At 49.0% G+C, this 27,964-nt stretch overlaps 1 protein-coding gene across 2 annotated transcripts; it reads right to left on the reverse strand.

Annotated features, from left to right (window-relative positions):
* Nucleotides 1-15,648: 15,648 nt before the first annotated feature.
* Nucleotides 15,649-22,126, reverse strand: BATF2 (basic leucine zipper ATF-like transcription factor 2). Of its 2 annotated transcripts, none has more exons than XM_027090339.1 (3): nt 21,989-22,126; nt 20,538-20,642; nt 15,649-17,553 (listed from the first exon to the last, which is right to left on the reverse strand). In XM_027090339.1, the coding sequence occupies exons 1-3, from the start codon at nt 22,025-22,027 to the stop codon at nt 16,891-16,893; spliced, it is 807 nt and encodes a 268-aa protein (XP_026946140.1). In that variant the 5' UTR covers nt 22,028-22,126; the 3' UTR covers nt 15,649-16,890. The 2 variants fall into 2 exon arrangements, with proteins under 2 accessions (XP_026946140.1, XP_026946139.1); XM_027090338.1 differs by having other exon boundaries at nt 15,649-17,556.
* Between the last annotated feature and the right edge of the window lie 5,838 nt (nt 22,127-27,964).

Raw genomic sequence — 27,964 nt, forward strand, 5'->3', positions numbered from 1 at the left:
AGGACTTTTCTAAGCCTCTTTTTATTTGTATAGATAATAAACCCTGTACTTTCTGTCTCTTCATATGGAAGTTTAAATAATAAACAATGAGAGTAAAATGTCCAGAGTTCCTAGGATCAAATCTACCTACATACAATGCAAGGTACTGACTTCAGAGGCAGCTGAGATGGGGTAGATAGAACAGGCATAAAGTAAGAATAATTTGTGTTTTAATTTCAGCTCCATTGTCCCTACCTAGTTTCTCTGGGCCTTGGTTTTCTTGTTGATATTTATACAATAATAACAACTTATTTATACAACAACTAACAACAACAACTATTTTTTGTAATACCCTATTCTAAGTGCCTTATAAATATATCTCACTTAATCCTCACAAAAAGCCTATGAAATAAGTAGTCTAAATTTGATAGATTAGGAAATTGAGGCACTGAGAGATCAAGTTTCCCATGGCTATGAATGTTGGAATTGGGATTCAAACTGAGGCAGTGTAAATCCAGACTCGATGGTCTTAATCACTTTTCCTGGGGTTATTAGGAAGAAAAAAATGAGATAATGAATATAAAATCATTTTGTAAGTACTACAATATTATACACACATAAAGGACTATTTTCATCATTCTTTCCTTCGTATTACCTTGATTCCATATCTACTCAGAAGGGAGAACTCTAGTATAGTAGAATCAGAAGATCTATGTGCCCAAAGAATGAAATTTCCCACAATTTCCAAAGCTTAAGTCTGGGGCTGCCAGTAAAGAGATATCCCAGTGTCTGATCTTGGCTGCTTGGGATTAGAATCACAGGAGGCTGGAGCCAGAGCCCGAGACTATTTAGACTAGAACTACAGTCAAAAGTGAAAAGAAATAGTTGGTGCCAACTGCAAAGTTACCAGAGAGGAAATACCGTTCATATCCTGAGAAAAACTTGCAGATTCCCCATGTCCTAGGCATGGCAGGAACCTACGCCAGATTTGATGGTGTTTTTGGTCCTAGATGACTTTACTAAGTAAGCGGGGAGTCCATTTGGTAAAACTTAGGGTGCTGTCACAAAAATTGAGCCCTTAATTATTCAGAGGGTTCTTCAAAAATGCAGTCACCTTTCCCCACAGACTGAGGACTGGGGGCATCAGAGCAAAGGAAATGAAGAACATTTGCTGGAAATGACGATCCAGAGAGGAAACTTCATGTGCTGTGCCACAGCTGGATGGCTGAAAGAAGTAAAAACAACTCTCTTCTAGCTGGGGCCTGTTCCTGTTAATTGCTGGCTGCCTGCTTCAGAAACAAACACTACACTCTAATTACCCTATTTGAAAATAAAGATTAGACAGCACAATCCCAAACAACCACATAGTAGTAGTGGTTCAAAGATTTCACAAGGTTATTTTCCAACACGAGTACTGCAGTCATGGTGACACTGTCCCAGGGACTATCATTAAGTTGATGAGATCTTGCAGATGAAGGGTTAGACTCTCAACCAATTTTAGGTGATCATAAAACACGATGCCTTTAAGACAAAAGAAAAGAAGTTATAGGCAATACGGTATAGTGGGAAAGACACAGGATTTGGAATTGGAGGACCAAGGCTTGAGTCTTAGCTCTGTGTCTTATCAGTCATTAGACCCTGATCAAGTCACTTAGCCTTTTCATTTCTCAGTTTCTACATCTATAAATAGGGATTACACCTACCCCTGGAATTGTCGTGAGGATTAAATGAGATAAAGCTGTAAAAAGCACTTCGTAAACTCTGGATTATTATATTAACATTAGCCATTTTGATAGGTTTGAAGTGTTTCTTAATGCTTTACTAGAAAAGCAAATTCAAGAGAAGAAAACTGATTAGCTTTAATAGCAGTACAAAATCTGACAAATCTCAATTAAGAATCTTTCCTTGAAAATCCCCAGTAATAGATTTAAATGACACATAGGCACTGATGTTAGAAAGGGAAAGATTTTTCAAGGTTTTAGTAATTTGTCTCACGGAAAGAAACATCTGGGTCAATGCACAGAACCTGAAGCAAGGCTGAATGTGATATGAGGATAATGATATTGACTACTGAAGCTGAAGGAGAAGATCATACAGAAGTACTGTCACTAAATATATCTGGTGATATTTGACGGGAAAACCCTCCACAGTGTTAAAGAATAAAAGAGCTTTCATAAGCATTTAATAAAAATACATTTACTGAGCAAATCTAACATGTCAGGCTCTCTGACCACTAATGAGTGTGGGCAAAAAAACAGGGAAATCCCACTGATGCTATGAATCCAACACCCAAGTTTTAGAACTGAGTTTGAGGACAGACGCTCAGCTCCTCCTTCTACCTTCAAAAGTCCCTGGCTAGTTTCAGAGGTCTGTCGGTCTGTCTGCCTTTGCTGAAGTAGATCCAGACTCTCTGAAAATCTATATTCCTAATGAGATTCACGCTTGCCTATGGCTGGAAATGCCTTTCATTTTAGAGGGGACGAAAAGGAAGTGAATTCATCAAAGAAGGAAATGACTCCTATAGGTCACATAACTCAGTATGGAACCAGGATTAGCACCCCTGAGATTGTTGACTCCTTTGGCCCATACATTTTCCATTATAACACATCGACTGGTCATTTTATTAAACTGTAACCCTGGTCACTCTCATAACTCTGGATGACTCAAGGCAAACTCAATTTGGGTACAAAGCCATCAAGCCAAAATGGAAGATTTCCTGATTAAAGCTTCTTAGGGTTATATCTTGGGGTGCAGGGGTTACAGTCACATGTTTGTCTTCAAGCTCTATTTTCAAAAGGAACTCTTCTCAGTTTCCTCACTTGCAGGGTGACTAGGATGATTAATGAAATAATGTATGTATAATTGCTTATTGTAGTGCTCCATGCACAGGTTACTCAATAATGAATAGCCTTTTTAGACTTCCCTGGTGGCGCGGTGGTTAAGAATCCGCCTGCCAATGCAGGGAACACGGGTTCAAGCCCTGCTCCTGGAAGATCCCACATGCCGCGGAGCAACTAAGCCCATGCACCACAACTACTGAGCCTGCGCTCTAGAGCCCGCAAGCCACAACTACTGAGCCCATGTGCCATGACTACTGAAGCCCGCGGGCCTAGAGCCCAGGCTCCGCAACAAGAGAAGCCACTGCAATGAGAAATCCACGCACAACAAAAAGTAGCCCCCGTTCGCCACAACTAGAGAAAGCCCACGCGCAGCAACGAAGACCCAATGCAACCAAAAATAAATAAATAAAAATAAATTTAAATTTTAAAAAAATAGGCTTTTTTTAAAAACATCTTTATTGGAGTATAATTGCTTTACAGTGTTGTGTTAGCTTCTGCTGTATAACAAAGTGAATCAGCTATATGCATACGTATATCCCCATATCCTCTCCCTCTTGCGTCTCCCTCCCACCCTCCTTATCCCACAAGAATAGCACTTTTTTTAATGTGTCAATATTTTCTCACATTGATAAGCAGCTACTATTTTTTATTCCTTTTTTTAAAATTAATTTTGGCTGCATTGCGTCTTCGTTGCTGTGCGCAGGCTTTCTCTAGTTGTGGCAAGCGGGGGCTACTCTTTGTTGCAGTGCGCGGGCTTCTCATGCAGTGGCTTCTCTTGTTGCAGAGCACGGACTCTACGCGTGCAGGCTTCAGTAGTTATGGTGCGTGGTTTCAGTTGTTGTGGCTTGCGGGCTCTAGAGCATAGGCTCGGTAGTTGTAGCGCACCGGCTTAGTTGTTCCACAGCATGTGGGATCTTCTCAGACCAGGGCTCGAACCCGTATCCCCTGCATTGGCAGGCAGATTCTTAACCACTGCACCACCAGGGAAGTCCCAAGAATAGCGTTTTTAAAAGCAAAACAAATCCAAGTGTTAAGATACAGGACAAGAAGAGGCTGATCTAAGACTACCCAAGATACTTCCATGCTTATTGATATCATTCTCTTTCTCATTAGATTTCTACCTACTCTTTCTGGTAAGATACAATCTTTAAAACACCACTGGTATTTATTCAGAAATATATTTGCAATTGGAACTGTGTCAGATTTTGTTTTGTTTTGTTTGGGAGGGGAGGAATAACTAAATCTTCTAACAGAGGGGTAGGAAGATGCCCTGAAATGAAATCAAAAGGCCTTAGTGAACAACTCAAAAGGCCAGAAAGGAGATTAAGTCAACCTCTTAAGTTACTCTTTACACCTAAATGGCTCTTCCACTTCCATTTTAACCATCCTAAAAGTTAACAGCAAAGCTATCTTTGGTCAATAGGTCCAGGACTGTACTCCTTATTCTAGAAAAGCAACAGAATGGTATCTCATCTCACCACCTGCCCATTAGCTGTGGCTTGTTACATGATGATCAACCTATTAGCATTCACATCACACTGAATTCACTGCAGCACTCTAAAAATCCTACTAATCCCAGGAACTCTAAAAGCATTTGGATGTAAAATTGCAGGCAATGAGGGACATTTTATTTTTTGGTTACACCACTGGGTGATTGCCCTGAAGCAGTAAATGTAAGAAAGAAGATTAAAAATGATGAAAAAGCATCAGTAGTTTCAGAAGGGCAAATGATGGAGAGAATATCCTTAGCTAGAGAGAAAGGAACATCTTTTACAATTTTGAGCTATAAACTCTGAGTCCTTGATGTACATATCTCAAGAGTCTTAGTGACAGAAGACAGATATAGGAAAGTATGAAAAGAAAGCTTCTAAAATATAGCTTTGTTCTTGGCATGAAACAATGGCAGATTCTGAAGAAATTGAGTTAATAAAAAACTATATTACTTTTTATATAAAGAGAGCAAATTTCACACAGCAAACCTGCAACACTTTTACTGACTTTAATCTAACTCTGGTGAGATACTGGGGAGATAAGAATTGTATTCACTAGGTTTACAAAAAGATTAAACGTGACTTGAGGATATCATCTAATTTGACCAAGGTCACACATCAAGGGCAAGACTAAAACTCAGACATATTGCTAAAGCAACATGGTCTGGCTGAATTAAGGGTGTCAAGAATATAGTTACCTTATGAGTTAGCCTAGACTCAATATTAGCCTCAATTCTTTATATTTTACCACCTAAGCATAGCTCTAAAGTAACAGAATCAGGCATATTGTTAAGAAACATAAAGCTTTGTACTTTGAAAGACCATCAGACCATAGGGATCTGATGAAAAAAAATCTTATATTTATAAAAGCACTCTCAGTTTATACAGTGCTTTCCTATCCCTATCTCACAAGATTCAAAAACATCTATTGAAGTAGGCAGGGCAGATTCAGCTAACTTACACTCCATGCTAACTGCTCTCCTAATTTTTACCTGATTTGATCCTCTCAATCTTATGTTCACTCAGTATTCATTCATTCAGTTCACAAATATCTGCATGCCTCCTATGTTCCAGAAACTTAAGTGCTGCAGATAAAGTGCAGAAGAATAAGAACTTGGTCACTGCCTACAAAGAGCTTACAAATAATTTTAAGTGTGATGACTGCTACAAAAAAGGATAGGATGGGGCTTCCCTGGTGGCGCAGTGGTTGAGAGTCCGCCTGCCAATGCAGGGGACACGGGTTCGTGCCCCGGTCCGGGAAGATCCCACATGCCGCGGAGCGGCATGTGGGCCGTGAGCCATGGCTTCTGAGCCTGCGCGTCCGGAGCCTGTGCTCTGCAGCAGGAGAGGCCACAACAGTGAGAGGCCCGCGTACCGCAAAAAAAAAAAAAAAAAAAAAAAAAGGATAGGATGATATAGGAACATGACAGAGAATCCTAACTTAGAATGGAGGTCAGGGAACTCTAAGTAAGTGACTCATATCTGAAGGATGAGTATGAGTTGGGGAGACACACATGGAGAGTGGGTGTGGGGTCTGATGTGGGTACAGGAAATAGCAGATACAAGAGTCCTCAGTTGAAAGAGAGTGTGGTAATCCCAAGAGAGAGAAGTATAGTACTTCAGAACACAGTCCGCAAGGACCGTGCTACGAACTAAGGCTACAAAGATAAGCAGTGAGTCAGCACACATTTGAGAGCCTACTGTGTATCAGGCATTGTTCTGAGTACTGAGAAGAGTGGGTAACAAGAAAGACATGTTTCCTTGTCTTTACGAGCTTAGATTTCAGGAGGCTTGGGGAGCAATAATAAACATATAAATAAATAAATGTAATTTGAAGTACTGTAAGTATTATGAAGAAAGTAAAACAGGGTTTTGTAGTAGAGAGTGACTGGGAGGCTGCTTTAGCTAGTGTGGCCAGCGAAGGCCTTTCAGAAGAGATCACAACTGAATTAAGGCCTCAGTGGAAAGTGAAACAACAAAGTCAAGGGGAAAAGCATTCCAAGCAGGAAAAAACAGCAAGCACAGGCGTCCTGTGATGATGGTAGTTTAACGCAGCGGTCTCAAACCTTTTTGGCACCAGGGACCGGTTTCGTGGAAGACAATTTTTCCACAGACGGGGGTGGGGGAGAATGGTTTCAGGGTGATTCAAGCACATTAAATCTATTGTGCACTTTATTTCTATTATTATTACATTGTAATATATAATGAAATAATTATATAACTCACCATGAAGCTGACAGGAGGCGGAGCTCAGGCGGTAGGTAACGTGAGCGATCCGGAGCGGCTGTAAATACAGATGAAGCTTCGCTCACAGGCCTGCTGCTCACCTCCTACTGTGCGGCCCGGTTCCTAACAGGCCACAGACCACTACCGGTCCGTGGCCTGGGGGTTGGGGACCCCCGGTTTAATGGACAGAAAGGTCAGTGTGACTGGATCACAGAGAATGAAGACAGAGTAGAAAGAAATGAAGTCTGAGGGATAGGCAGGAGCTAGATCATATAAGGCCTGTAGGTCATTGTAAAGAGTTCAGATTTTATGCTAAGGGTTTTATAAGTGAAGTGAAATTATTTGATTTATGCTTTAGAAATAGCACTCTGACTGCCAAGAAGAAGATGAACTGTAGTTAAGAGTACAAGAGTAGAAGCAGGGAGACTAGTTGGGACGATTTGTAGTAGTCCAGCAGAAAGACGCTTCTGATTTGGACTTTGAGGTCTTAGTAGTTAGTGACTAGTTAGATTTGGGGTGTATTTTAGACTGATGGACTAGATGTGGGAATCAAGGATGGCTCTTGATTTTGGCCTCTGCTATTAGAAGGTAATGGTACACACACTTTACTGAGATGGAGAAGGATTCTGGAGAAAAAGATTTGCCATTCTCTTTCTGTTCTGTTTTGGTTAAGTGTGAGAGGCCTGTTAGACATCCTAATGGATGTTTCCAGGGGGTGGTCTCCTACTACGCAAGGAGTGGAAATCAGGATAGAAATATAAATGAGTCATCAGTGTTTAGATAGTATTTGAAGTTATTGGAATGGATGAGATCATCCAGGGAGACAATACAGATAAGAGAAGGGATGAGGGCCTTCCTTATAGGCCAGGTTATGGACTGCGAAGTCTATCCTAAGAGAAACAGGACTGCATAATAAAGAGATGACATGACCACATGTCTGTGAGTTTAAACAAACAAGACAAAAACCAAAACAATCTCTCTGACTGTAACGTGGGAAATAACCCAGAACCAGAACAAATGCAAGAGGATCAGCCAGGAGACTCCTGTGGTTCCAGGCAGAGGCTGATAACAGCATGGTCTATAGTGGTGAGTGGAGATGAAGAGAAGTGGACTGGTTTGGAAGATGTCTAGTCATGATTTGGTGACTTCATGGCGTAAGGCAGAAGGACAGATAAGGATAATGGTGAGTTGCTTGAACAAATTGAAAAAGTAGAAGTGCCACTTCCCAAAAAAAGGAGCCTTAGAAAGTAAGTTTTTTTTTTTTTTTTTTTGTGGTACGCGGGCCTCTCACTGTTGTGGCCTCTCCCGTTGCGGAGCACAGGCTCGGGACGCGCAGTCTCAGCGGCCATGACTCACGGGCCTAGCCGCTCCGCGGCATGTGGGATCTTCCCGGACCGGGGCACGAACCCACGTCCCCTGCATCGGCAGGCGGACTCTCAACCACTGCGCCACCAGGGAAGCCCAGAAAGTAAGTTTTTGAGGGGAAGATGTTGAGGCCATTTTTGGACATGCTCAATTTTTTTTTTTTTTTTTTTTTTGCGTTATGTGGGCCTCTCACTGTCGTGGCCTCTCTCGTTGCGGAGCACAGGCTCCGGACATGCTGGCTCAGCGGCCATGGCTTATGGGCCTAGCCGCTCCGCGGCATGTGGGATCTTCCCGGACCAGGGCACGAACCCGTGTCCCCTGCATCGGCAGGTGGACTCCCAACCACTGCGCCACCAGGGAAGCCCTGGACATGCTCAATTTTAAGGTGCCCACGAGATATCCAAAGAGAGATTCTAGGTAGACTGCTGGCTATTGTGGTAGATTTACTACCTGCAGATGAAGGAACTAAAGTTCAGACAAGTCCAGGATGTACGGCCGAGTATACCTTTCCCAGATGCCAACATTCAAGGACCTGAGCAGCTGAACAGAGAGATCTGAGGGCCGTGACGCAGATGCAGTCAGGCGTCTGAAAGCCAGAAACTCATTCAAATCATGAAGACATGATGTGACAAGACACGTTGCGATGGAAGACTTGTTTTCAGGGCAACTGCTAAGCCTGGGTTAGAGGACGGTTATGGACAGAATGATCACTTTTGTGGGTGTTTTTTTTTTTTTTTCTTTTTTCAAAGGGGTGCGGCGAGCGGAGCTGGGGGCCTCAGAAGACTGGATCTCTGCCAGAGGCAGCATTCGTGCTGGGTGTGGTGTGGCGGCAAGAACAGCCCCCGGACAGGGATCTTCGCCTCGGCGCTGCTCACTCGCCCGTGGACGGGGATGCGGACACAGCTCGCGGCGCCCGCCCGGCTTCCCTCCCTGCCCGCCCGGCTCCCCCTCGCACCTCCACCAACCGCGACCTGTGCGCCAGGCCTGCCGCCCCGACCACGAGGCTGCGCTGGGCACAGCCCAGGCGTCGTGTGCACTGGGCTTCCAAAAGGGCCCGGAGCTGCGAAGGCTGCCTCAGGGGGCGGCTGTGGAGTGGGGCTGGGCTCTGAAATCTCCCTCAGAGTAAGGCGCCAACCCCACCAGAGCACCGGGCCGGTGCCGACCGTTACCTCAGACCCGAGGACCTCCCAGGCTCGGCCAGGCTCTTTCTCATAAGGGTTCTTCGTGCCTCATCAAAGTGGCCTTGGCCAGGGTACCCACTAATAACTGCTCTCTGAAAAAGGCAGGCGCCGACCTCTCACGAAGCCTGGCTGGCTGACTCGACGACTCGCCCGGCCGCTTGCCCGCGCCTCAGTTAGAACCGCGCTCCGGCCAGGCCCTTGGCGCACGCGCAGCTGCGCTCCAGGGTCACCTGGTGGGCGCACGCTCCGAGGCCTGGCCGCGGTCTGCGCGTGCGCGGTGCTGCGACAGTGTCCGGGGGTCGCGCGAGGCCAAGACCCGGCGCGGCCCCCGGGCCCCGCACGCCCCACCCGCTGGAGCACAGAAGTTCAGTGCCTTTCTGTGGTTCCCGGGCTTGTCCGCCCAGTGGTCTTTTCGCGCCTACTGCGCGCCTGGCGGGGGAAGGTCCGGTGCTGTAGACCGCGGAGCCCCTACTGTGTGTGGAGCGTCGTGGTAGCACTTTTCGTACACGCTCTCCTTTAGTCCTCACCCCGGTGCTGTACAGCAGTATTAATATCTCAGTTCTAAAGAGGCTCCAAAACGGGAGCGACTTGTGGACATTCAAGAACTACAACACTGGGCTTCCCTGGTGGCGCAGTGGTTAAGAATCTGCCTGCTAATGCAGGGGACACGGGTTCCAGCCCTGGTCCGGGAAGATCCCACATGCTGCGGAGCAGCTAAGCCCACAGGCCACAACTACTGAGCCTGCGCTCTAGAGCCCTCCGAGCCACAACTACTGAAGCCCGCGCGCCTAGAGCCTGTGCTCCGCAACAAGAGAAGCCACCGCAATGAGAAGCCCACACACCGCGACAAAGAGCACCCCCGCTTGCCACAGCTAGAGAAAGCCCGCGCGCAGCAACTAAGACCCAATGCAGCCAAAAATAAATAAATATATATATAAAAGAACTGGAACACTCAGATGGGTATGGGTCTTTGTGATACCAAAGCCCAGCACATTCCCATCCACTTCCTGCTGATCAAATTCTGACGGTGTTGTGAATTATTAAGCCATTTCGTTGCAGGAAGGTGGACCCCTTCCAGGGCCTGAGAGTGGGCTCTTGTCTAACACTCAGAAATGAATTTTCCGAGGAGACACACGTGCTGACAAAGCAAGAGCCTTCATTAGGAAGGGGTGCCTCGGTGGAGAACAGGAGGGTAAGAGAACCCAAGAGGACTGCTCTGTGCCACGTGGCTCGCAGTCTGGGGTGTTGTGGTGATGGGATTAGTTTTGCCACCACTAATCTGTTCTCCATAATTTTGTCATTTTGAGAATGTTACATAGTGGAATCTTACAGTAGGTGGCCTTTTGAAATTGTCTTTTTCCACTCAGCATAATGCCCTTGAGATCCATCCAAGTTGGTATGTGTCTCTGTAATTCACTCCTTTTTATTGCTGAGTAGTATTCAATGGTATAGATAATTTCCCCCTGGCTTTTCAAATTTCCTACTGAGCATGAAATATTTTAAGTCTTAGGGAAAAGGAAACATACTTGTGAGAGGAGCAGTGCAGAGAGAAGCAGTTCATGCATTCAAGGAAATTTTGTGTTGAATTAAATAATAGAATTTTAGTCTTGGCGTGCCCTCAGCATTCACCTGGGTAAGTTCTTCATGTTGTAGGAGTCCTCCTTGCAGTATCCTGGCAGGTTTTTGTGAAGCCTCTGTGTGGATGCTCCCAGCAACAGGGAAATCACTACCAGATGAAGCAGCTCATTAAATTGACACAAAATATGCCTTCCTTCCTGGAGCCTGCGCATGACTGAGAAATCTTCCGTCATAGGTTATTTTTACCCTGCCTGGAGTCCTTCCCTCTCCCCACTAACTAGATAAATACAAGCCCAAGATTGTGAGCAAAGCCTGCAAGAACCTGAGCAAGATGGGGATGTCCTGGATCCAGGATTGGCCTCTCTAGGGAGATTTCAGCCTTCACTGGCTTAGAAAAACAAGGGGCTGCAGACTTTTTAAAATGGAATGAAATTCTGCATAAACACACACACGGATACCCATGGTCCCCTAGGAATATTCTCCTTTCTGCATGATAGGAGTGCCCTTCAGAAGGAACTGAACTGCTAATCTCAGAGGAAATGTCTTACATTCTCTCCTGCCTCGAGTCCCCTGTATCAGACCAGAGATCTCTTCCTTTTCCTCCAGCCATCCTTGAATGCAGATTCTGACCTGTCCATGGTTCTGATTGTTAATGGCTTCACTTGGGGCCAAGGCATGGGTTCTTTCATTCATTCCTTTGCGGTAGCTTATATTTATTGCTCACTTGCTATATGCCAGGGACTGTGATGTGCTCCTTACATCCACCCTCTTTCTATTGAAGTATATAAGACATAACAGGAAAGAGCACATATCATAAACATACAGCTCAGTGAATTTTCGTACACTGAATATATTCATGTAACCACCACAAAGCTCAAGAAACAGAACATTATCAGCACCCCAGAGGCCCCTCCTGTCCCCTTCGAGGTTCTATCCTCCAACTGTAACCATAAACCTGAATTTTAACAGCATAGATTAGCCATTTTCTACTTTTAAACTTTTTATTTATTTATTTATTTTTATTTTGGGCTGAGTTGGGTCTTCGTTGCTGCGCGCGGGCTTTCTCCAGTTGCGGTGAGCGGGGACTACTCTTCGTTGCGGTGCATGGGCTTCTCATTGCAGTGGCTTCCCTCATTGTGGAGCATGGGCTCTAGGCACGTGGTCTTCAGTAGTTGTGGCACGTGGGCTCAGTAGTTGTGGCTTGCGGGCTCTAGAGCGCAGGCTCAGTAGTTGTGGTGCATGGGCTTAGTTGCTCCACAGCATGTGGGATCTTCCTGGACAAGGGCTCGAACTCACGTCCCCTGCATTGGCAGGCGGATTCTTAACCACTGCGCCACCAGGGAAGTCCCTATTCGTTATACTCTTGATGGGGCATTTGGGTTGTTTCCAGTTTTCTACCCTTATCCATATTCCTGATATAAAAATTCTGTTCATGTCTTTTGGTGAACATATGCTTTTCTGTTATATATATAATATATATTATATTTACATGTATATATGGATATGTATACACATACACACATATACATAGGGTAGATTGTGGGTGGGTACATTTTTCAGTTCCCATTTTTCAGATAAGAAATCTGAGGCTTGAAGAAGTTGAGCCAGGAAGTAGTGGAGCTGGGACATGAACCCAATCCTATCTGACCCTGGAGCTCAAGCTCTCTCACCATCATGCCTTACTGCCTCCCAATGAATGAGCTGTTTAAAAGTACTCATGGAGAGCTTGACTAGTTGAGGGAGGGCTGCCATTGAGGGAGATGGAAAGATAAAAAGCCACAGTCACAAAAGAAGGAAAATGATAGATGCTGGTGAAAGGCACATGGGTGTGATTAGGAGCCTGAGGGGGTCATTTTTATCTTGGAGGGTCATAGGAGGCTTCCTGGAGGAAGAAGCATTTGACGAGAAGGGATGGGGGCAGATTCTGGGCGTGCAGGAGGGAAGGAGTGCCAGGCTGAGAGAGCTCTGGGGCACAAGAAGAGGAGGCCCACATAGAGACACAGCTGCAAGGGCCTTCACAGATCATTTTATCTGGTCCCCAGTGTCCACCCACCCATCTGTACACTGCTGGCTTCCAAATTTATATACCCAGTCTTGACCATTCCCCTAATTGCCAAACTCTTTTTCTATTCAGTTAGATGGCAAATAGGCATCTCAAACTTGACATGGCCGAAACAGGCCTCCTGATCTCCCCTCCCCGCCACACACACCCACTCCAAGCTGCTCCTCTCCCAATCTTTCTTGGTCTTTGGCACTACCAACCACCAGTTGCTCAGGCCCCAAGTTGCAGCCTCATCCTTCCTTCCTCCCTTTCCCCACGTCCAATCCATGAGCACATCCCATCAGCTCTATCTATAAAGCACACCCTGAATCAGGTCTCATCTTACCACCTCCCTGCTACCCCCTGGTCATGGCCACCACCATTACTCACCTGGATGAGTACAACAGCTTCCTCACAGCTCTCCCTACTCCTTCTGAAGTTCCATAGGGGAGAAGCCTTCTTTGCCTCTTCCAGCTTCTGGTGGTTCCAGACGTTCTTTGGTTTGAGGCTGCCTAACTCCAATCTCTGCTTCTGTCTTCACATGACCTTCTTCTTTGTGTCTTCTCTTCCCATTACTAGCGACCTCCTCTTATTGGTCATTGGACTTAGGGCCCACCTGGACAATCCAGGATGATTTAATCTTGAGATTCTTAACCTAATTACATCGGCAAGACCCTTTTCCCAAATAAGGCACATTCACAGGCTATGGGTGGACTTATCTTTTAGGGAGCTACCATTCAACCCACTATAGAGGTGAATACCAGAAAAAAAAAAAAAAACAGCTCAAAGAGTTTAAATTGAATTTAAACTTTAGTCCTCCAGTGAGTGATTACTTTTCAAAGCACAGAAGACTCTTGGCCCACACCTACCTGTTATTTCAGCACTGACCATTCATGCATCACTTCAAAGGTCATTCTGAGGAGTGAGTGTCTGCTTGGTACTTGCTGGAAGGCTGCCTTGAGGCTGTGGGTCTCTAGCCTTGCTGCAGCCTCAGACCTACCAGATCCTCTCTGCCCACTGTAGGGGCATTGCCACTGCTGCAAAAGGTTCAAAATTGTTTCCTTCTAAAGAAATGGTCTCCCCAGAGAAAGCCAGCTGCTAGTGTTGATGATAAAAGGAGAAAGAAGGGATCCAAGAAAGTGCTGGTTGTCACCCAGTGTGATGGGCAGCCTCGAAGATAGATGTTCCCCAACGATCCTGCCTTCTGGGTTTTATGCCCTTGTGTAATCTTTTCTTCTTCAGCATGGGCTGTATCTAGTGAGTTGTCTCTACTCAATAGAATATAGTAAAAGTGACAGGATGTCATGTCTGAAATTAGGTTACAAAAAGACTGTGGCTTCTGTATCGCTCACCTTTTCTCACTCTCTAGCTTACTTGCTCTGAGGGAAGCAGCTGCCATGTTGAGCGGCCCTGTGGAGAGGCCCAAGTAGCAAGGAAATAATATCTCCAATCAACAGCCTATAAGAACGTGAGGCGGACTGACCTGTGGTCCAGCAGTTAAGACTCTGCGCTCCCAGTGCAGGGGGCCCAGGTTTGATCCCTAGTTAGGGAACTAGATCTCGTGTGCTGCTATTAAGACCCTGCACAGCCAAATAAATAAATAAATATTAAAAAGAAAAGAAAAAGAACCTGAGGTCGTCAGTCCAACAGCCCTCCAGAAACTCAATCCTGCCAACAACCTTGTGAATAAGCTTGGGGGTGGACCTTCTGAGGCCCGCAGACAGCCACACAAGTGAGCTTGGAGGTGGATCCTCCCACTTGAGCCTTCAGATGATTGCAGCCCTGGACAACACTTAGACTGGAGCCCGTGAGACACCCTGAGCCAGGGGTACCTGCTAAGCTATGCCCAGATTCCCACTCCACAGGGACTGAGATGATACATGTTTGTTGATTAAGCCACTGAGTTTTGGAATAATTTGTTACGCAGCAATAGATACACCCAGATACAGATTTCTAGGATATATTCAACCATGTGGAAGGCTTCTGCAACAGTGGTAGCTGTGTTTACAGTTTGGGAATTCACAGATATTAGCTCATCTCCCTCAAGAATCTACAACACCTCCTTTGATTCTGTCTATATTTTTAAACAAACATAATATCACACTATAGTGACAGTTGCACATTCTATTTTTTCTGCTTGATATGTCATAAGCATTTTCTCACCTCACTAAATATTCTTCAAAGCATTCTTTGTTCTTAGCATCTGTTCAGGGGATGAGTGTACCAACGTTAATTAAGTGACTCCCCTCTCTTGTTCTGAGCTTAAAGTAGGGTTTTACCTTCTTGGGTCACATCTATGGGCATGTTTCGGCCCCTCCATTCCGGGCCTACAGGGAAGGTTCCGGGAAGGTAGAAGGCAGGATCACCTGTGGTTAAGTGCTCCTAAAAGTTACATTGACCCTATACCATTTCCTAGCTATGTGACCTTAACACCTCTGGGCTTCACTTTCCCCTTCCAAACAGAGGGGTAATAAGTATATCTACCTTGCAGAGTTATTAGAGCCATCATTGAGTTAACCCGAGTTAAACACAGAGTGCCTGACAAATTTTAGGGTATATAGACACAAGCCAGGCCACAGTATCCTCATCTCCCTGTGAGTCCTGGAGCACCGTACATCATATCGACTCTTGTCCCAGACCTCCAACCAACAGCATCTTGGCTTCCCTCCCACCAGTCTGTTCTCCCTGAACCTACTGGTGACCCCAGCTCTGCAGCCATCCACAATCCTGTGGCCATGACACCTCCTCTTACTGCATGAGTCCAAGCACTTCCATCCCATCTCGAGGCCTCAGTTTCCTCATCTGCAGTATGGGAGGGGGGTTGGATTAGGAGGTCTACGAGGGATCACCTGCCTCTGAGATTCTAGACTATTCTCTCTTCTTGAAAAGGCCCTTTGGTTTCAATAGTACAAAGTACAGCCAGAGCTTTAAACAACTAACCAAAGCAAAAAGAATTGGACAACACTTTATTAACCATAAAGTCTAGGTACCAAGACTTGTACTCAGCATCCTGGAGTGTGTCAAATACTAGCATAGTGTCTGTTTACATGTGTGTGAAAATCTGGGTGAAGAGCTGGAGTTTCTCATCTCAGGCCCCTTACAGTGTTTGTCCTGAGTCTGAATGAGAACCCGCCACCCCCCACCCCACCCCCATCCCCGAGCAGGCGCTACAGCTGAGCTCCCACCTAGCCCCAAGCCCCTGCTCTTCCAGCTGCCATCAGGCCAAAGAGCAATAAGGGGCACTGCTCAGAGGGGCCTGAGGGTAATGAGGGCCTGAGGGCTGCACAGGGATGGGGGTGATACCAGAGAAGACACAGTTCTCACCGCGGCCAGGTTCAAGTCCAGCACTTGCTTAAACATAACTTTGCACCTGGTCCTTCCCTCATTCTTTCCACCTGCCTTTTGTGCGTGACATGAATGCTCTCAGAAGTCCACCCACCATGGCCCTGGGAGAAGGGGGGAGGCAGAGCGTTATTGGGGAGTAGCCTGGAGAGCTAACCCTTCGCAATCTCCCCAAGGCCACGGTATAGCTATGGGTACTCAGCATGTAGAAATCCCAGGGGGGACTGCTCCAGGCTTGTCCCCAACTCCAACCCTCAGGTTCAGTTCTTTGGCACTGAAAAGAACAGAAAGAATTCACTTCTGGGCTCCTGCCTGGCCTCTCCCCACCCAGGCTTGGACTCTGGACTAGCCCCAGAGAGGGCAAGGTTTCAGAGACTGCAGGGCTCTGTGGCCCTGGGAATCACAAAGCAGAAGGGAGAGCCCCTCCCCACTCCCAGCACTTAAGCCTCTCACACCAGTTCTCAGTTTCTAGGACTTCAGCCCCTGCGGTGCCTGGGCCATGACCCCACTAGGAGGAGGAGCAGATCATGGTGTTTCAGGTCCCAAGAAAGGCTGTGTGACCTTAGCCAAGTCATCTGGCTTCTCTGAGCCTGTCTCCTTCCCACTCCTGAAAAACAGACTGACAGTCTGGATTCTGCAGGATGACCATGAGGTTGAAATAAGAAAGTAGCGGTGACAGGACCTGGCAGAGTGGTGGGCACACAGTAACGGCTTCCTTTCCCTGGTGAAATACTGGTTCAGCTGGTCAGTCAATAAAGGCAGCTTCCAGTGGCAACAGAGGAGATGCCCACGTGCTGAGGCTGCTTCCTGAGTCCAAGGAAGGGGCCAGCCCAGCTCTGGGGGCCAGGTTAGAAGTAGACTTGAGCAGAGGAGAGCAGGGGGAAGGCCAGAGGGGGTTGGGCCCTTGCTGATCTGTTGCTGGGGAAGCAGGCTTTATGCTCCCTGCCCTGCAGAAAGCCCAGCCCCAGAGGAGCTGAGGGGCTGTGGGTTGAGGACGCCAGCTTCCCCCTGGTGGGGTGCTCCAGCCCGAGGGACTGTAGAGGGGGAGGTTGGGCTGGGGGGCTGGGCAGGAGGGTGCTGAGCTTGGAGGAAGACCTCAGCAGGCCAGAGCCAGTGGGTGAGGCAGATTGGACAGGGCTAGGGGATGGCTGGGCAGAGGATGCAGTGACAGGGGCGGGACCAAGGGACAGTGAGGGCAGAGGGGACAAGAGGAGGCCAAGGGAACCATGAGGCTGTGGATCTGGAGAGAGCTGCAGAGCCATCGGAGAGGAGACCGGGGTCCGGAACGGGCCTGGCTGTTCCTGGCAGCCATGTTGTCCAGGGCACACGGGGCCTGGGGGCCACTCAGCCTGGCCCCAGCAGCCAGGGGACACCGGAGCCAAGCAGGAGGCACAGTCCATGGGGCACAGGCGCTCATGCATGTGCAGGGTCCGACTCCACCACGCCAGCTCAGCCTGAAGGGCCTGGATCTCCTTCCGCAGGGTGTGGTTGTGTTTCTCCAGTGACTCATGCTGCTGGGGGGAGAAGCAGATGGGTGGGGAACGTTATGTCAGCCAGAATCAGGGGCCCAGCACGAGCCCTATTTCCCAATCCCCCAGGGTCCTCGATTTAGGAGGAAGGATGCCACCACTGTCTGAATGCCCTTTGGCTACCCTCTGGCCAGGCTTCAGTAACACCAGCAAGTCCCCCCAACTCACCCTCCTGCTAGGGCTCAGATCTGCCTGCTCTCCATCCCTGCTGCCAGGTCCCTGAGCTAGTCAGCCTGGGATCTCCACTCACTTGGGAGCTCCACCAGCCTCCTAACTGGCGCGCCCCCCAAACCACCCAGATCTCTTGGCCCAGAGGAGACATTCAGTGATTGTGTCGTTAATCGAACATTAAAGCCCTTTAAAGTCTCTAATGACTCCCTGTGCATGGTGGCCCCAGTTCACACCTCCAGTTTTATCTCTCCGACTTCTCTTGATGCCCCTACTTCCTGTTCCCCATATGGACGCTGCTTCGTTGCCACACTTCCGTTCTCCCCTGCCTGGACACTTCCAGCACCCCCATCCTCGGGCTAATCCTGACACGGCCTTCTTGTGACAACTTAGATGTCCTCTGTCCTGGACACCTCTAGGTGGCTTAGCGCCACTGCCAGACCTCCCCAGTGCCCAGAACTTTCCCACTGAGGCACCGTGGCCGGAGTCCAGGGTCATGTTTTACAGGTTGGCAGCACAGGTGTGTTCTGTTCCGCATTTAGGTTCTGTTCTGCTGAACCCTGGGTTCTGTCCCAGTGGGACAGCAGTTCTAAACAACCATTTGTGATGACAGCAATGGTGGAAAACGCAGAAGGAACTTTATTTCCACAGCTCATCAGGCTCAGTGACTTCCTTTGGCTCCCTCCCCCACCTACCCCCCTTTATGGACACTTTTTAAAAGAAGAAGCTGCAAGGGTGTTTCGCATTAAAATGTTGCTTAAGCCATGGACTCAAAGTTCTAACAGGTCTCAAAGCCACCCGCAGCCCCACTCCCAAGCTGGTTTCTGCCGTGGAATGTGGAGACATTTTAAAAACATGTCATTAGGTCACCCTTCACCTAAATTCTCCAAAGGCTTCAATTCACCTCCAGAAATTGAGTCACTCGCTCCTCACTCATTCGTTCACTCATTCATTCACCACCTTCAGGCTGCTCAAATGTCACCTCCTCCGGGACGGCTTCCCTAGTTAGGTTTCTATCACCCCACGTGCCGCAGTCCCTTCCCTCTTCCCTGCTTTACTTTTTACCAAAGCACGTATCACCATCTGATATCCCAAATACCTCATAGGTCATTTATTTGTACGGCCCCCCCATGAAAATACGAGCCCTGGGGAGGGTGAGCTGGGCTTTTGTCTGCTGTCATCACAGCTGTATCTCCAATGCTTAGAATTGTGCTTGCCACACAGGAGATACTCAATAGGCATTTCTGGAAGGAAGGAATAAACGAACGCATGAAGTCTCTACCGCTGCCAGGCAGGCGCCATCCCGGGCATCAGTCCTCATTCTCATGCATTCTACAGGGTGCTACTCTCTTATGGCCACACCAGCCCTATTTCACTTGCCTGAAATGCCTTTTCTTACCTTCATCCATTTGGAAAACTCCTATTCATCCCTGAAAAACAGTTCAGGCTTCATCTCTATACCACCTTGACCCAACTACCCGTGTGTTGCTCCCACCTATGTGTTCCCAAAGCACTTTACCCTGACTCTATCATTCGCTCCACAGGGAATTATTGAGTCCCTTCTATTTGTCAGGCACTGGTCCAGGTGATGGGGAAACAGCAGGGAACAGAATAGGTCCCTGCCCTCAGAGTGCTTACAGTCTGGTGGGGAAGACAAGCAGTGATCACATCTAAATATGTGATAGAAAGTCAGTACTAACCAGAAAAATAAAGCCGAGTAATGGGAGAGGTCTCTTTAGATCAGATGTTTAGAAAGACCACCTCCTTCTGAGGACGTGACATTTGAACCAACAACCAGAAAGCAGTGAGGATCTAGCTAGGCTGCTGTCTGAAGGTAGACGGAGCAGCCAGGGGGAGCCCCTGAGGCTGGATGTGCTTGGCCAGTGAAGGAACGGAGAGAACAGGGTGTAGGATGTTAGGAGAGGGCAGTGGACAGGTGGGGGCGGGGTTACAGAGAGTGTAGGGCCTTTGGGTGTGGAGGGCTCTGAATGTTACTCATTGCTATAAGGACTAACATGTATGCAGCCCTCCCAAAGGCCAGGTCCTGAACCCAGCCTAATCAAGCCCCTGGGATGGAACTGGTGGTGTCCTTTCTCTCCGCATAGAGGTAGAAGGGAAGCTCCAAGGTCAGGTTACCATCCAAGGTCAGGTTACCATCCAAGGTGAAGAGGCAAGTGTGAGTGGAGCCCTCCCCCTTCCCACCGGGCTCCTTTGCCTTCTTTAGTCTCCACAAGGGTCCTGCCAGTGGGCAGGGATTATTGTCCCCGTTTTCAGATGAGGACAGTGAAGCTCAGTGAAGGAAGCGACTTGCAGCTAATGAGTGCCCCAGCTGGGACTCTAACGCCAGCCCATCTTAACCCTGAACCGGTTTCTCACAGCGTGGTCTTGGCCAAACCCATCAGAACCCGTCCATCAGAGTGTAGCACCTCCTGAGGTGGGTCCTGGGTGGGGAGGGGCCAGGAGCTGCATTGTAACCAGTGCCTCAGCTGGTCACTGAGCCAGGTTTTCCCTGTTTGCCTCCCTCCTTGTCTCCTCCCCCTAAATTGGAGGTGCCTTGAGGGTAGGCCCGGGCTGAGGATGCACTGTCATGTCCCTGGAGCCCAATGTGTGTCTGGCACACGGTTTCCACTCAACACCCAGGAATTTCCAAATCTCAGTTGCAAAGCCCTTCCCTCCTCCCAAACTCAGGCCCCCTGGCACATACGGCAGTGCAGGGGGAACTGCTCATGGGCGGGACAGAGAAGAGGTGGCCGGGCCAGGTAAGTGACATCAGGAATGGGAAGGGAGGCATCCCCCACCTGGTGCAGGGCATCCGCCTTGTTCGTGTGCTTCTGTCGGCTCCTCTGGGCGGCCGCACGGTTATTCTGTTTCTTCTTCAGCTGCCTCTGATGTTCGTCAGGGTCCTGTAGGGAGACAGGCCAAAAGCTCAGGGGTCCTGGCAGGGGCTGGCTAGCTGTAAAGCCATGCCCTTCTTGAATCAAGTCCCCGAGGGTCCCCCTCCTCCTCGAAGCCCTCTCTGGCTCCCTCGGTGTCCACACACCCCATCGCAGACACAGCACTCCTCGGTGGATTGCCAGCCTCACCCACGTGTCCTGCTCACAGCTCACGATGGGGCAGCACAAGCGAGGATTCAAACCCAGACAGGACCAACTTCACACCCACCGTCTCCTTATCAGCCGTGCTACTCTGAGCAGATCACTCACTTCTCTGTGCCCAGCTACCTGATCCATACAGTGGAGGCACCAGCGCCTTCCTCGCAGGACATAAAGCAGGCAGGGGTTAATAAAAGCCAGCCGCTCTTGTTCTGATCGCTATTACTTCCACGGTCAAGGTGTTGATTTCTCTAGCCATGAGCTCTGTCTGTAAGGGCAGGGCGGGGGTTCTGATTTCACTCCATATTCCCATGCCTAGCTCAGGCCCAAAGCTGATATTCACTTACGCAACGCAACAAATATTTCTTGTGCACCTACTATGTGCCACACACTGAGCTATGGGGACACAGCAGCAAAGAAAAGAGGCAAAACTTCCCGCCCTCAAGTTGCTCGCATTCTAGGGGGACAGCAGCCTAGAATGGGTGAATCGAGTCCCTTCTGATAGAAGAGTGGACTCAAAGGTTGACAGCTGTGACCCTCCCCCTACACTGGGGTTCATGAAACTTAGATGAAATGTTTAACCCAAATGCCCAGGGCTCTGGAAGGTCAGACAAGAGGGAACATTGGAGACCCCACAGCCCAACTCGCCCTCCCACAGGTCACTCTGGGAGGTGTGTTCTGAGTGTAGGGACCTCAGGCAAGACCCTGGCCTCCCTGGTGGAGGATTCTGTGCTCCTAGGTTCATGGCCATAGCAGGCCCCTTCTTGGTGATGTGGGGACTGAGAGACTGGAGCCTGGGGGAAAGACCTGCAGAGAGAGAAGTGGGTGGGCCTCTGGTACCTGGGTCCTGGGAGAGAGGCAAGGTTCCAAGGGAACCATGGCTAGAGAACTTGGGGAGGAAAGAGAAGCCTCCTCTAATGGCAGTGAGCAAACAGGTAGGTTAGGAGAGAGCAGTATTCAGAGGCTAAGTTCTAAACTGGAGGCTGGATCTGCAATGTGAGAGCAGGAAAGCCCTCGATCCAATCCCCTAGAGAAACTGAGGCCCAGAGAGAGGGTGTGTGAGCCCTCGGCCACACAGCCCATGTGAACAGAGCTGGCACCGGGCACCCTGGGGCATATTCCCCTTCTCATCCCCTGAACCTGGCCCCTGTACTCACCATCCTGATCAGCGGCCCATCAGCCCCACAGAGGTGCATGGTGGGGCAGGAGAACAGAGGCTCACACCCGGTTCAGGGCGTCCCTCCTCCGCTGTGACCTCCCAGTACCCTCTGGGAACCCCAGGAAGTGGCAGCTCTTTAAATTCCCCGTGACCACTCCACCCCCAGCAAGCCAAGTTTCAGTTTCTCCTAAAGCCACCGGCTGCTCAGAATCCCAGGCTTGGGTTGGCTCATGTGGCTGGAATTTCCTAACACGAACTGGCCTTCCGGTTGGGCCCCTTCTCTGGAAGGAGGACGGTGGAGGGTGGCGAGAGGAGGAGCCCGGATGCCAGGTGTGGGGAGGGGTGTTCTGGGAGAGTGAGGGCAGGCTGCCATGGACAGAGCCAAGAGGAAGCCAGTGGGGGACCGAGGGCTCACATGGGATACAGGAGAACCCCTGGTCTCTACAGTTGCAGGAGCCCAGGTTCACAGTCCACCTCTGGTTTGCTGGAGCTGTGCAGCTTTGAGAAGGTGATTTACCCTCTCTGAGCCTTAGCTTCCTCATTTGTAAAGGGAGATGATACAGACATCCTCTCACAGGCTTGATGTTGGAACTAAGCAAGATAATACAACCGCCCCCAAACCCTGTGAGACTAAAGTTGAGGCATGTCTGCAAAAATAAGCAACGGCCCTTAAATAGGAGAACAGATGGCTAATGACTGTGTTTTCATACAACAGACCACGCAGCAGTAGAGAGAGTGATGTCTAGCAATTAAGAGCACAGCTTCCAAGCTATGTGACTCGGGTACATAATTTCACCTTTCTGTGCCTCTGTTTCTAAATCTGTAAAGTGGGGATAAAAATAATTTTGTCGTGAAGGTTAAATGAGTTAAGGCAGGTAAGGCACCTAAAAGCATGCCTGGTGTAGAATGAGGGCTCAACAAATATTCACAATTATGATACGGTGGAAGATTCAAAGCTGCACTGATCATCACGCCTAAAAGTTCGTAACATCCAATTGTATGAAAATGACAAGTGGCAACAAGATCTGAACAAAAATAATTTCTGTAGTGTTGAATAATATGGATATGTAATTATGTGAGAAAAGTATAAAAATATGCATGAGAATGAGAACCACAAAATTCAGAGAGTGGTAGCCTGGCGGGGGTGGAGGTAGAGATGGACTGAAGGGGACACACAGGGATTTCGGTTGTGTCAGGGATGTTTTGTTGCTTCAACTGTGGGAACACAATTGTCTGTGATAATATTATTAACTACACTTTGGGGTATACCTGAATGTTTCATAATAAAAACTTCTATTAAAGACCTAAAAAAACCTGAAGCCCCAAGCAAACCTGTATGGTTGTTGTGTCTCTAAGAGAGGCCGTGCTTGGAAGGGACAACAGTTCAGGGGATGGTGGAGCCATTAATCCCTCTCCAAGAACAACACAGCAACTGATGTACAGTGAAGAGTCCTGTGCCCTGCTGACTAGAGCATCTGGGGGTTGTGCCTGAGTCCTGAGGACTCAAGGCTGATGGTGTGGGCTCACCGGAATGGCAAATACTGTGGATTCAATCTTCTGATAGGAAATGGTGTCCTGGAGTACTGTGTTTAGGAGTTCACAGCTGCCTCTGAACTTACTAGAAAAGAACACTGCAATTGATCAGCAATGTCTGCCAGCCCATGATTGATTAGTGATGTCTGTCATGAGCAGGGCATTAACTGTAATAGTCTCTTGCTATGCTATGAAGTGGGTATGAAACCAGTTTGGGCTTTAGAGTCAGACTTGACTCTGATACCTGGCACTCTACTCACCAGGTCTATCACCTGGAGCCTCAGTGTTCTTGTATGCATGCTGTGGATGACCAAGAAATTATACCTACTTATAAAGTTGATTTGAAGACTGAAAAGAATGAGATGAGAAGAGAGCTCTTTGCATATTGGCTAGGATCCATTCCCACTCCTGAGATTTATGGGTACACAGGATTAATTATGCAGCCTCATAATTTAAAACACCTGGGTGGGTGTGGCTGGGCATGACAGCTGGGCCTGGCCCTCCTTGCTTGTGAAGGGCGTGGGAGAGGAGCCTCTCTGAGTTATTTTTGTTTCCCAGAAACCAGGAAGGCTGAGGCATCTTGCCTGAGGAGGGCACCTGAGGGGCTCATTAAGCCATGAGCTCCTCAGGGAAGGATCCAGAGAGCCTTGCATGATGTAACCAAGAAAAAACATCTGGAGGCAGATGGGGTGGGGGGAGGCTAGGGCCCAAGTATCCCCACTCTAAGCCCCCAGCCCCAGACCTGGACCACCAGTCTTCCCCTCTCAAGACCCTGGCTTCAGGTGTAGAGGAGACAGTCAGCAAGTATGCCTGTGGCCCCTCTCAGAGGCCCACAGACCTGAAGGAAGATGGAAGAAGGCAGCGTTTATGGCTTGATCTCCCTGAGGAGTGGCAGGGAGGGAGGGACACAGAGTGGGTAATGTTTAACCATGAATGGCCATGGAAAGCTGGCAGAGCAGGCTTCAGGGCCAACCAGTCCAAACTCTCACTTAGAAGGTGAGGAGCTAATGCCCAGAGAGGCAAGGTCACCTGGCGGAAGGGGGCAGAGCTGGTGGGAGGACGCTCTTCTCTCCTCCAAACCCTCAGTCTTTCTCCACACCCAGCATGGAAGGGCCTGGTCCTTTAGTCCCAAACCTGCTGCCCCCTGTGGGTGGAGGCTCAGAGGCCTCCCCAAACCAGAGCTGCAGAGTGAGCTCCTGGGCAGCCGGATCGTTGCCCATCTTACTCTCTGAAGCATCCCCAGTGCCTCAGACACTGCCACCACATAATAGGCGCTCCATTAATGAATACGTAAGTGAAATCCAGCAGGCAGCTTGCCATCCGGGAACCCCAAAAGCTTCCTGGATGAGTAAAAAACTTCTGCTTTACTCATTCCCACAGGAACTTTCCTAGGTTCCTGAGGGACTCTCCCTAACCATCCTCCTCATTTTACCAGTGAGGAAACTGAGGCACCGGGAGGTGACAGTCACACAGCTGGTTTGGGAGAGGCCAGGATGCATTGATACCCTGTCCCAATTCCTTCCCACGCCTCCTGGGCTTGGAGAGATGCCTGCGGTCTTCAGCTGCCCGGGGATGAGGACCCCTCTCTCCAGGTCCCCCACCATGAGCACCCCTCATTTGCCTCCTCAGGGCACCTCGAGGGAGTTCGGATGATGGAGAGCAGAGAAAGAGGCCAGGCGACTGCTGGTGGGGCTGAGGCTGGCTGTCGACTTCCTGCCCACAACCATGGATGGGCCTGTGTGGAAGCTAAGCCTCAGCTGAGAGGGGTTCACAACCAGATGGGGTGTAGGACACATGCCCAGCACATTGACTTGCAGGGCAGGGCAGGAGGGTGACAGCCTGCCTCTGTGAGGGCATCTGGGGCGGCCAGGGGGCACTTCCTGTTGGGGAGATCAGAAAAGGCTTTGCAGAGAAAGAGCTCTTTGGGAAAGACATTGAAGAATGGGGGGAGGGGCTTGATCCCAGGGCCTGGAACTTGATCTTGAGCAAGTCATTTAACCTCTTTATGCCTCACTGTAATAATATAAGTATTTAATGAAGTAATATATGTAAAGGGCTTAGAACTGTGCTTGGCACACAGTAAGTCCCATAATCATCTGTTCAATGCACTTAATAATGACTTAATAAATGCACTTAATAAATGCACTTAATAAACGACTGATGAATTTTTTGCTCACATACAGCAGGCTTGTATTTTATTATTATTATTCTAAGAAAAAACGGCAGAATGCAAGAACAGGGATGAGTTTTTTTTCTAATGAAATACATTTGATGAAAAGAGGGTTAATGATTGTGTCCATATGTAAGAAGCAGCACTTAATATTTGATGAAATCTGCTAAAAATTTCTCATGCTTACAAAGGAGTCTCAATAAGAGATGGGAAATTAGTTATCTCTGGATCCTTAGCTTCCTAAATGATCTAATTAAGCTTAAGTTACTGACAAGTCTCGAGTATAACAGCTTCAGGTGGGCTAGATCATGATGCCCAAGCAATGTCATCAGCAGTCATTGTCTCACCCTATCTGCTCTCCCCCGGCTGGATACATCCTCAGGCAGGTCTGGCTCAAGGTGGTAAGCTGGCCACCTGAAACACCAGCTTAGCTGCCCCAGGAGGGCGCATCCCTCCATTCCCTGCCACTTTCCCAATACTTCCAACAAAGGTCCCAGACCTGGCTCTGCTTGGTCCAGCTTTAGTCCTGTGGCTATTCCTGACATCAGTCACTGTGGCCAGGAGATAAGGTGAAAGGGACTGGGGGTGAGGGAGGGGAAACTTCCAGAGGGTACTGGGGTGCTGTTGGCAGGAGAAGGGGGAACGAATGCTGGGCTGACACCACCACCTTGGTTCAGATTCAGATATGGGGAAGCTGCCGCTCAGCGGTACATCCCTTGGCCAGGTCACATCCCCAGGTGGGATGGACTCAATCCCCACTTGTCTCTGACACCAAGCCCAGCCCTCTCTCTTTTTATTGTTTCACAGGGACCCATAAGTGGGAAAGGAAAGGCTTGCTAAGGGGATGACTCCAGATGAACTGAATGCTGGGCAAGGACTGGGGCAGTGACATCGTGGGGACAACCCAGGGCATAGGGAGGAAAGGATTGACCTTCACTTCAGCACAGCACCTTGACCTTGGGGGCTCTCATTAAAGCTGGAATCTGCCAATAGCTGGGCCTCCCAGGAACTGGGTGACCTCACAGGGGCTCTATGACGCCATCACCGCCCAGTCCTAGGTGGGAGCTGGTGCACGTTCCCACCCCCCAGTCCTGCTGGGCCCCCTGCTGCCTCCAAAGCCTTGTGCTTCTGATTCTCTGCTACTCCTTGAACGTACACATCTTTCTGGGAAGCCGACTTAAACTTCTGGAAGAGGGCAGGGACTATAAATTATAAACAACTGAGCACTGAAGAGTCAGCGAGCCTCCCAGGGTTTCATGGGATGTGACAGCAGTGACCACAGCACGTGGATTTTCCCCGGTGGTCCAAGTCCCAAACAGGCTTGAGTTCAAATCCCTGCTCTGCCTCTTTTAACCATGTGATCTTGGACAGGGCCCTTGGTTTCTCTGGGCCTCAGTTTCCTTGTCTGTATAATAGGCTGTCATGATAACTAAAACCAGGCATGGAAAGCAGTCACCAGGGAGCTCCTTCTTGTCCCAGTGTCCCTGGCTGTACCTCCCTTGTGATGTCACATTCCCACTGTCCACTTTGGATGTGGAGAAGTCCATGCCGGGCACCCTGCTGAGATCCTGGACACTGGAGAGAAAGGACAATCACCCCAGCCCTGGAGGGAGCCTTTCCACTCCTCAAACAGCTCTCTCCCTTCTTAGCTTCTGTGTCGGTTCCCACAAGAGCGCTGAGAGACAGGAAGGCCTCACTCAGAGGCCGGTTTGGGGAAGTGGCCAGCCAGGGTCACGAGCAAGAGCCTGGAGGGCTGGGGTGGGATGGGGGATAAAGCCCAACCCTGTGTGGCCAGTGACTCACAAGCACAGACAAGAGAGGGCTTGCCTTGGCCGACCCAGCCCGGGACTTGTACCAAGGGTGCTGAGAGCTCTGGCAAGGTGGACTGGCCGTCGGTCATGGTCAGAAGATTCTAGAGATTGTCGTCCACTCTCCTCGCTTTATAGCTGGGGAAACAGGCTCAGTGAGAGGAAGGTACTTGGCCCCGGGCGGGGAGGAGGCAGAGCCAGGCAGACGGGGTTCTGTTGCAGCTCCGGTGCGCTCTTCCCATCTTACTCCTCGCCGAGCCAGCTAACGTCTCCCAGCTCTGGAGTGGAAATAACAGGGCACCCTCAGAAGGGTGGGGAGCATTCGCACCTGTGGCAGAAACCTGCCGTGGGTCAGAGGGGGCAGGACTGCTGAACTTCACTGAAGCACCATTGAGGATGGGGTCTCCCACGGGTCCTGGGCCAGGGTTCCTGAAGCCGGGAGGGGGCCCCAGCCAGAAGGCGG

This window comes from Aethalodelphis obliquidens, unplaced genomic scaffold (genome assembly GCF_003676395.1).
Source record: "Aethalodelphis obliquidens isolate GAN/ISIS:26980383/991018 unplaced genomic scaffold, ASM367639v1 scaffold69, whole genome shotgun sequence".
Lineage (NCBI taxonomy): Eukaryota > Metazoa > Chordata > Mammalia > Artiodactyla > Delphinidae > Aethalodelphis > Aethalodelphis obliquidens.

Coding starts and splice junctions, on each gene's coding strand:
- BATF2 (XM_027090338.1), bottom strand. CDS start 22,027: ATGCACCTCTGTGGGGCTGATGGGCCGCTGATCAGGATG. Junction 20,643..21,988: donor ATGGGCCGCTGATCAGGATG/GTGAGTACAGGG, acceptor GTCTCCCTACAG/GACCCTGACGAACATCAGAG. Junction 17,557..20,537: donor AGGCGGATGCCCTGCACCAG/GTGGGGGATGCC, acceptor TTCTCCCCCCAG/CAGCATGAGTCACTGGAGAA.